The sequence below is a fragment of the Thermobia domestica genome, chromosome 17 (assembly GCF_964235325.1).
Source record: "Thermobia domestica chromosome 17, izTheDome1.hap1.1, whole genome shotgun sequence".
Lineage (NCBI taxonomy): Eukaryota > Metazoa > Arthropoda > Insecta > Zygentoma > Lepismatidae > Thermobia > Thermobia domestica.
In genome coordinates this window covers 4666156-4676913 of record NC_137470.1, presented here as the reverse complement: position 1 = coordinate 4676913, position 10758 = coordinate 4666156, and the positions used below count along the sequence as shown (strand labels likewise).

At 35.7% G+C, this 10758-nt stretch overlaps 1 protein-coding gene across 7 annotated transcripts in view; it reads right to left on the bottom strand.

Annotated features, from left to right (window-relative positions):
- Window positions 1-4377: 4377 nt before the first annotated feature.
- The window catches only part of LOC145674364 (CUB and sushi domain-containing protein 3), a 228682-nt gene continuing 222301 nt past the window's right edge, over window positions 4378-10758 (bottom strand). For 4 of the 7 annotated variants that reach the window (XM_081744318.1, XM_081744319.1, XM_081744320.1 and 1 more), the window contains one exon: window positions 4378-8931. In XM_081744318.1, coding sequence (XP_081600444.1) covers window positions 8463-8931 — 469 coding nt within the window. In that variant the 3' untranslated portion in view covers window positions 4378-8462. Of the gene's footprint in view, window positions 8973-10758 lie in introns of all 7 variants that reach the window. The other 3 variants (XM_081744323.1, XM_081744324.1, XM_081744322.1) reach the window with 2 other exon arrangements.

The following is a 10758-nucleotide window of genomic DNA, read 5'->3' as shown; positions in this document are numbered from 1 at the left end:
AACCACTGCAGCTCATATCTGAAACATTGCGCTCGAGGAGTTTGACTCCGTAATTGGGTGCAGCCACCACGCACGTTGCGTCGGGAATTTAGTATAACTTTCTGTTAAGGGGCACAAGCTATTAGCCGGTGAAGGACGGCTAGTCCCAATCAATAAGTCCCAGGTTCATAAACCTTGTGCGCCAAAGAAAAAAGAGTTTTAAACGCGCCCTCCAACAACAGCATTCCACTTCGGAAATTATTTCGCTGAAGACTCACGTCGACTCTTCAGGACTATTTGGAGTAGCAACCAGGTCACTACGTGGGATTACCCCGGCGACCCTTTCCCCAGTGCTAATCCTCCAAGTGCGTCGATGGCGTGAGAAAATCATTTATAGTGAAATCTCAGTTATAATCTCCTACATATAAATCACAGCGATAAAAAGGGCTACAACGTAGTGAAATGTAAAGTGCGATTTTGATAGTGGAAATTATAATATATATTCTGTGTAAAGTGTTGTGATATCGTTATCTCGTCGTTATTTTTTTAATAGTATTCTAATAAATAAGTATAGTGTTATTTAATCCAGTGTGCTTTCGTTGTGTGTGTGAATGATATTTGTGTGCGTTATGGTCTGGATGACCGTCTGATCGTCCGTGAGGTTTTCGAGACGAGACATCCGAACCTCTCGTCGCCTAATGCTCATCTCATCATTGAGACCGACGTGCGATTTGAAAACAATTTGTAAGCCCTTCTTGGAGAGGTCCTTCAACGCCCTACGCAGGTAAGTCCAGGTCTCCAGGAGAATACTCATTGGTAGGACAACGAACCACGAACACCGAACTTCAGTTGGTTACAAATAAATGGCAGCCCGAATAGCCACCCGAACACTGAGCGGTCACAACATAACAACGCAATATATGAATATCACGAAAGAAACGGGGTGAGAAGTAGCATAAGATGATATATAAATAAAACAAGAATGTAAAAGTCTGTGTGGTGGGAAGTGGGAAGGGGAAACAAAAGTGGGAAGGAATTAACGATAAACGGGAAAGGATTAAGCGTACGCAAGGAATAGGAAGGAATATTTAAGATAGTAAATGAAAACAGAAAAATGACAGGAAGAAGAAGTGGAAAGGAAAATAGCGAACACAAGAGAAAAGGGAGAGACCAAGAATGAGAAAACAGAAGAACAGATAAGGATACGTAAAGAAATAGTGAAAAGATCTTCGAGTGAAATGTTTCAGAATGAAGAATTATCTGAGAAAAACAGTGTTAGAGTACCGAAACGCAACAACAATTTCATTTTCTTATTATGTTTATAAGCCTTGAAGTAAAAGCTACACAGGCTTAGATATTAACATTCATGTGGAATTACAAATATGTATTTATTTGGAGCCGCCTTCTATTTTGTTATAGCTTTGTGAGGATTACAGTACGACGAACACAGAGCTCTATTTGATCGCAGTAGCAAGGTTATACATCGTGACATACTGCTTAAAACAGGGTTCCTACTGATCTGGAGAAATCTATTTCCCTGACTGTCATCACAGGTATCGGATGAAGTTAACATCTAAATGAGGAATAAATAACAGTGAATATTCATATATGAGATCATTTATTCTATAGAGACAAATAGTAATCAATTGCTCGTACGTACATTCCACTTACCTCCCATAAAAATCTGAGCAACGTCCCATATTGTGATCATTGATATCTACCCACAAACGCCTGACAATCAATTACTCTGAAGATACGATACTTCTGACACATTCATTTAGCTGATAATAGTTGGCTAAGCTGAAATTGGTGTACAAATAATGTTAGAAAAAATATATTTTATAGAATTTCCCTGACTTTCCCTGATTTCCAGTCTTTTCAGTGACTTTCCCTGACTTGCATGATATTTTCTGAGTTTCCCCTGACTTCTCTGACTAGTAGGAACTCTGTAAAATGTGACTCAAATTAGCCTGTTTTTTTATCTCAGGCTTTGTGTTCTTACCAGGGATTCAACAACTTATTAACTGATTAGAAAATAATTAATTAAACTAGACTTACCTTTGTCAGCGAGCATACAAAGATCATAAAAGGTCTCCCACAGTTATATGTGATGAGACATGAAGTTGCTGATGCTGTAGTTTATACAGGCTCTCATATAGGCAAACAAAAGGTGCAGTGAAGTTCAACTTTAATGAACTAATAAGTATTTGAGAAGAAAGGGCTTTTATTATTACGCTAGCAGAATACCCGTTTTTCGCACGGAAAGAATACTTTCATTTTGGACATAAAGTACTAATGGGGGCTGAATTTGGATTTAAATGGCATCAGAAGTGTCACTGTTCATCTCAACAGCTCCTAAAACTATGGATTCGACACTAATATCGGTTATTTTCGATCATTTTTATACAGGCGTGTTCAAATTATTAGACTCACGCCCGAAAAATGCAAAATTGATGCAGGAGTCCTAATTTCAGAGTTCTAGAGCATTTAATTTAATGGTTAAACCGACAATATAGGATCCTTCATTTGTTTACTGTACAGTTGAAGTGGTTATATTACCGTTGAACAGCAAATGGTTTTAGTAAGGAGGGGGGGAAGGATTCTGAAAGTGGTGTTTTAGTTGTAGATAACTATTGTTGTTTCTATCAACAAGTTACAGTCTGAAGTGTTGTGGCTGCTGTCGTAAGAAATTAACGACATTCAAAGCGTTCAACAGTTCGAAAGGGCTAGTTTAAAATGATCATGACGTATTTCGTGTATCTATCTTTTTTCTGTGTAGTCCTGTAATTGCAGCATAATGGGAAAAGCAAAAGACCTTTCTCCGCGTAAAGTGGAAGTTAAGAAAATATTTCTGGTGGAAATAAGATATACACTGCAATACATTACTAGTAGAGTTGGGATAGAACAAAAATCTGTGAGTAGAATCTCTGTTGAAATGAACAAGAGCCAAAATAGGGTTGGGAAGTGTGGGCGAAAACCAAAGCTATCGCTACGAGGTATCAGAAGACTAAAAAGATTGGCTCTGGGAAACAGAAGTGAAACTTCTAATAGACTTAAGCATAAAAATGGCTGAGTATGGCGCAGACATTTGGCCTGAAAATGTTCGAAGGATTCTTTGTGCCGAGGGAATAAAGTCACACGGTCAAGAAAGAAAACAAAAATTACAGTCTACTCCAATCATGGTAAAGAAGCGCCTCGAATGGGCACGAGGCCTAGAATATCGGACTGCTGACGAATGGAGAATAGTGTGTCTCAGTGATGAATCATGTATCTTTGTGTCTGATGAATGTTCACAATATGTGCGACGTTGACCTGGGAGGAATTCAAGTTGGAATGTCTTTGATAAACCGTGAAGCACCCTACTTCAGTCATGATCTGGAGTGTGGTCTCTGTCTTCGGGCCTGGAAGACTGTATATAGTAAAGAGGACAATGAAGCACGACCAATACCTACAAGTTCTTCAAGAAGAACTGCTTTCCCAGACTGGACTCTAGTTTGATAACGTACAATTCATCTTTATGCATGATGAAGCCCCATGCCACCGGGCCAAAGCTGTGACAAAATTCTTCGAGGACAACGAAATTTGTGTTCTTCCGTGGCCAAGCACTAGTCCAGATATGAACCAGATTGAAAACTTTTGGAGCTTCATGAAAGAAAAGCTAAAGAAGAAGCACATTAGAACCAAACTTGAATTGATCAAGGAGATCAACAATTTGTGGTATCATGATGCTGAATTGAAGGCAAAATGTGCTAAACTCATACAAAGGATGCCACAAAGGATAAAAGACTTAATAAAGAATAAGGAATTTCATAAGAAATATTAATCTTTGTGTGAGAGATATTTTTCTTGTAAGTATTCCATTTCATTTTTTGTTTCCAATTTGGATATACACACTTTATAGTAATTATATTTGAATGTTACGTACGCATTTGTTTTATTGATATTGAAAAGCATATCCCATACCCACTAGAAATTAGGACAGAGAAGAACAGTAAAATATTCAGAAACTGAATGTTGAGTCTAATAATTTGAACACGTCTGTATATCTCCCCCGTCCCATAAGTTGCACTGTCAAAGTGAAATGATAAAAACCTTGCCTATGTGGCAAATTTGATCGAGATTGATCTCGTGGTTCAAGTGTTATTATGTCACAAACATAGTTTCATTTTTATGTATATAGATTACAATTAAAGAGGAATGTCAACAAACATCATTTTAAAACTATTTGTAATTTATACTCCCATCTTGTAATAACAGTTTACTCGACTTGGCTTGGGCCCGGTCACTTTGAGCCGAGTTGATTGACATCCGACTCCCATCTGAAACCGACACAGGGTCAAAGAAACCTGTATTTGCAAGGAAATAGGATCTTACGCTGTAAATATTACTGAACATCACTTGATAAATAAATAAATTTTATTGTGTATTGCTTCATACATGCTATGTAAGTCATACAATCTTGTAAATACTCTTTCATATGAAGTCTTTACATATACATTGTTATTAATGCAAGAATCTCACATACATAAATTTTATCGCGGTAAAAATAGTTGAGAAAACTCTATTACACATTAACAGCGTATTACTTGTTAAAATAAGAAGCAAAAAGAATGTCATGAGACTTTTTTCTTTCTTTCAATTCAAGAAGCTTCAAACAGTTAATACCATAGGCTAGAAACGTCAACATTGTACAAATAACGGTTCATTAATGCCCTCGGAATTAATGCAACCAGTTCTTATCTAATGTAATCTGCGACAAGCTGTTCTCTAAGCGCAAAATTCATCTTCACTAAAGAATTGAAATTAATATTTGCGAATTACACACTTGGTTTTCATTAATTCTAGATGCTGGAAAACGTATCATTAAAAAAAAAAAATCAAGTTAACTATGCGAAACAGCGTTAAGTTCTACAGAGTCGAGTTAAATTTTTTATTCATACACGCTAAGATAGTTTTAGTTGAATAATATATGGGGTTATAAATCACCACTCCATGGACGTACTATGAGTGGCTAACGAGGTGAAAAAAATAGACAAATAATGTATGAAATATTAAATTTCGTAACATTTAGTGGAATATTCATGACTATTTTTAAAGAGGAAGAGAAAAAAATAAATTTAGTAAAAATACACATTAAAATGTATTGTTCTTAACCCCTTTCGTTCCAGGTGTAATTTTCCTATGTGCATGCTGTAATACCAGGTTTTCATTTACTTTTAAAAGATTGTCTAGTCTGTTTTATAGGGCATAGTTACTGTGCACGCTCGAGGAGAACATTCAAATTACTAATGAAAAAATATATATTTGTATTGTGGAACATTTGAACTGAAAAAGGCAAATTTAATGTTCTGAAGCGATTTTATGCTTCTTCAGGTTAGCAACACTGACCGGAAATTAAGTTTTTTTTCTTTTCTCCGAACTCGAAGTTGCCAATTGTTTATCATCAAAACAAACACATGTGTGTGGTAAGTGAATGTTCCCTTAAGACCTGGTACCTACTGAGACATTTTTTTTTCTTTTGTCACCTAAGGAGAAGTAATAGAACTAACTCGTGCCTTGCATCCACTAAAAAATTTCATCATCTCCGGGATTAATACGACCCATAATAAACAATAAGTTTTCATGACATTCTCATGGATGTCGCTGGTATTTTGCAACTGAGTATTTTATGACATCGATATGGAGGTCACTGCAACGCAAGTTGTTAATACATAAAATTTAACACTTACGCGTTGTTCAGACACTTTGCGTTTGGAGTACTGCTTCCCCCTTAAAAACCCACCTGGCCAATTGTTAAATGAATATATTGTATGCGAGTTTTTGGATAAATATACATTTCCGTACTCATTTAGTAAAGTAGTGTAGAACGTTGATTTATCAAGTTTGATTGCATTGCACAACAAATTTTATAGCAGCAATTATTACGAGTTGTGATGTTTGCAGTGTAGTGGAGTATTAATTTACTATATTTAATTCACAAAATAAAATTCAATATTTTCAAAAGACCATAATTGAAAAATATCGACGGAAAACTAATATACCACACAAGAACATTCATTTTCATCAATAGTTTGTGTTTATATCAAAACAATTGATTTACATTGTAATAGTTCGCGTTACTGCTGAGTTGTGGGATAGTATGTAAAAATTTAACGCAAGATACTGTTATACAAAGATTTTTACAGACAAAATGGAGGTAACTTGATCGTATCCATTTTTATGTATTGAACTGAATGAAGCTTCCAGAACATAGCAAAAATAGTAGTTTTAGACTACAAGCAACTACATACTTGAAACCCTTCCATCGTTATTTCTCCATGATTCACTTCAGCCTCGTCCTGAATCAGCTCTGTCAGGGCAAGGCCAAGGGAGTCATTATTACTTGAAGGACAGTGGCACATTGGAGTTCCTTCCAAAACATTAATTACTACAGATCTAATAATTATCCTGTAACCTCACCTATTTTGTACTTAGTTTTCATCTCACATCTTGAGTTAGTTAAGCAGCCTTCAATCCAGAGAAGAACGAGAGAAATCTCAACATCTTATAACTTATATTTTGGCATTTAACCCCTTCTATGTCTATTCCTTATTAAATGTGAATTAAATCCGCTTATGCCGCTGACAAAAGCAGACATTAAACATTTGCATACTAAAAACTATTACCATTATTATTACTATTATCTCGTATTTGGACAGCTTTTTATTAGATTATAATATGGCTTTCCACATTCTTCCGTGAACTCCATCAAATGAGAAAAAGCATCATATACATATTACATTCATAGTGATAACATTTGCAGACCTACATATTCTACAGAAATTTGATATAAAGGCCGAAACCTAGTTGTAAATATTTTGTTCCATTCCTAGGTTCTTTCTATTTCAATTGTGTCCTCGGAAAATATGTGAAACATAGTCGGCCCCACCCCTGCCGCCCTCTTACGGAGGAAACCTCTTTGCTTCGGGGAAACAAGTGAATGATCTCGACTGTGTTGCCAATTTATCATTCAGTCTACATGACAGGATGGGTGAAGATCGTAGGATACTAAGTATGGCTAACAAAACAGTGCATAGCGAAGTCCGTGAAACAATTCATTGTAGCAACGCTGTCTGCATTAAACTATTGGCCACAGCACCTTCTCACTCCAATTTCGAGGGAAGTACAGGAAAACACATATCGACAGCAGCGCCAGAAGGGGCACACTTGAAACAGAAAGGCTCTAGCTACAAACATTCAGAGAAACAGCAAGTAGCTTATGAAGTATTAATTGCAAACTGCTGAGAGTCAACTGAATAGAGTTCTCCTGGTTTTCTCCTCTTTATGCGGCAACACCACTGACCTTTTTATACCCAACAAAGATCACCATTTTTTTCTTGTGTTATAGAAAAGAAGCCTTCAGTCATGGTTTGAGTAATCAGTTTTAACACAAAAATCACTCTTTGATAAATTATTCCACACACCCTCAAATTCACAAAGACCAATAACAACACCCAATAAATACAAAAATAGCCACAAATTTCTCATTAGCTAATTTAGTAAGTTTACAATTGAATGCCACCTTATGTAGTGCAAACTCACTCTCAGAAAGTAATAATCCTATAATATAATATAATACAATATTTTTTGTGGTCAACGACACACAGCTTCGTTTATGATCCGTCGTCTTCAACACAGTCTTATTACGATTCAAAGAGTCTTATTCCAATTAATACATACAACAGATGAATTTCATCTTAAAACGGTGACTATTGGTAATTCATTATTTTTTAAAATAAAAAACTGTTTGGAGAATATGAAAAAGAATTCCGTTGCGTATGGTATGCAACCCAATACAATTATAATCCTGGACATAATTTATTACTTACAACATTCACACAGCTTTGAATGTATATTGCGATTTTAGTTTTTAGAATATCGGCAGCGTGTTTCCCACTTGCAGCTTATGAATTATACAGTAACTGTCTCCTAAAACTTGTAAATTGGTAATGTTAGTGAATTTCGAGTTAAACCATTATCCTGAAGTGCCATTGTAAATTGATCGAATTATACTTCTGTTTCAGGTTCCGTAACTGTCAATTATGTACATTTCTTCAGGATTCAATTCTACTTAAAATAAACTCATTTCTTTGTGCAGATTTTAAAACCGCAGTCACCGTTGTCTGGGAATTCTTACAAAACGCATGCATGCAGTGAGTAAATATCACATTAATTGTAATCGTATTTCTAATGCAACATAATTAACATACTTGATTCATCCTAACTATCAATTATATATAATACACTCTAAATAATTACCATGCTTCACTGTTTTATCAAATCCAACGGACCATAAACAAATCATATCCTATCCACTACTCAAAGGAAAAGTAGATGAATCAAAGATTTACTTCTTTTTACAACGTCTGAGCATATCCCGCAGTGAACTATACACAATGTTGTGAAAGAAAATAAATTGAACCTACAACTAAAGTTGATGAACCTTAAAACCTGCTTCTTTGAGGTGGTCGAGCGCCGTTACGGTTTCCCCAGTCTTTATTTTGAGCTGCATTGTTACTGGATTCTCCACTTCCTGACCGTTTGTGTTCGTGGTGGTTATGATGATGATGGTGATGATGGCGTTTCTTTTCTCCCTTGGGAGGGTACGCGGCCACGTCATTCACCACGAGTTCACTTCCGTCCTTCATTCCTTCGGAGGAGCCAATCCGCGTTCGATAATTGGGTTCGTCCAAGGTTTCTTTTCTTCGCAAAGGGCTGTGGTTGCCACCCTTTTCTGTATCCGGGGGTAGACGACGAGCGCCGCCATTCTTGTTGGAGGATTCCTGCAAGTTGTCCCAAGCTTGTTTGTAATATTTATTCAGTCCTCGACTCTCGGATCCTGAGGAGTCATAAGATGCAACTGTGTGACTATCTGGGGATGGCCTGTGTCGGTAATGTTTCGTACTTCTGTTCCTGCGAAGATGATGATCACAATATTCTATAATTGCTTGGACCTGGAAGTTAGAGTTAGTCAAGCTACGTTAGTTCTACAAAGAGAGAAAGGAAATTTAAAAAGCAATAATAGTGCAAGGAAAGAAAGCGTATTCTTTTTCTAAAATGTCTGTCAAGAAGTCAGATACTATGAAATTCATTTCAATCGAATACGTCACTACTTGAAATGTCCTGGTCTTTTAATTAGAACATATGACTCTTCTTCGGTGAGAATGTAGATTAGATAAATTTTGAAAGTGGTATACAAAGAACTGGGAGAGAACTAAAAAAATAATAACGTTTTTGGAAATTTCCTTGAATCCATTCAACACGAACTCGGGTAAAATGTAGCTTCCAATCAATTTCAACTAAAGGAGAATTGTATCAGATGTACTCGAGAGAGGTTTCGGAAGCACTAAACCAGTAATTCATATTTAATTACTTATCTCTTGGATAACTTGTTCGTAAACTGTCGCAAGTTATTCCCTAACCAATCTCCACAAGTAAAAAATCTAACAGACTTGTGAAAACATTATCAAGCATCAAAGCTGTATATATAATACAATTGAAATCGCATTACAATGTCAAAATATTTCCTTTTAGTGTAATGCTATTGAAATGTTATACTGGTTTAATATATGCATATTTTCACAGCGAGAAATGTGAGTATTTACAGCGCAAATGAGAAATATCAAATTAAATCCCTTCTACCGCCATCTTGGTGTTTCCGGACTCCATTCTTTTAGTCTATTAAATTAGCAAAACTAATCAAGACGAAACATGCATTTTAAATACCATAGGCGTTTGCACCTTCGATCTCTCGATTCAAAATTCAAAAGTTTTTTAACATTTTATTAACAACACAACAATTTCAATGATGTTTCTATCCATTAAAGTAAAGAGAATCGTAACGCTGAAATACTTTGTTCTAAGAAGTCTTGAGTGTTACGTAGGTCAGTTGGCACAAAAATGAGTTTTTTTTTTATATATCAGACAATGTTACTAGAAAGCATTATTGTTCAAATCAAGTAATTGTTAAACAAATAAAATACGGATACAAATGGAACTATTAATATGCAATATCTTCGCCTTGCATAAACAGAGTGTGATTAATTTATATATATATATATAGTTGGATCATTGAAGAAAAACAAATCGAATCTACTCCACGTAAAGATGTTGTCTTGAGTAGTTCACAAAAAAAAATCCTTTATATTTTAACTTTCTACCGACCAGGAAGTTAAAGAGAACATGAAGTCATCAAAAGAACAAACACGAGATAGCAGGATTTAGTTGTTAATTGCAATTAACTATACAAAGCAAAAGAAGCGTCTACATTCATTAAACAGAAGATGAGTCATAGCTTAAAAGTCTGAAAGTATTCCTAAGGTTATTATCTAAATTTTCATATGTCCCAATTTACTTTACTAACACAAACAACCTTATAAACCATCAGTGATGTGGGTGATAAACATATATTTTCCTTCCGGAGAATCGACCTTCTAAATACAGGATGTTTCAAAACAACAACGACAACGTTTCAGAGATGATTCTTGACACCAAGATAAGACAAAAAAGTATAGCCAAACCTGGGTGCACAAATGCTTTCTTTCGGAGCTATAGGCTACTGAAAACATGAAAAAATGAAAGTTAAAGGTCCATATCTCTAATACTATGGGACCCACCGTAGTCGGGTCGAGACTTCACTTAGGAACTAGTATGTGTCCTATCGAAATATCCAGGTTTCAGAATACTGCAGTACTTCCGCAACAATTTTTATAGAGGTAGTTGGTGGGTACTTCAAATTAT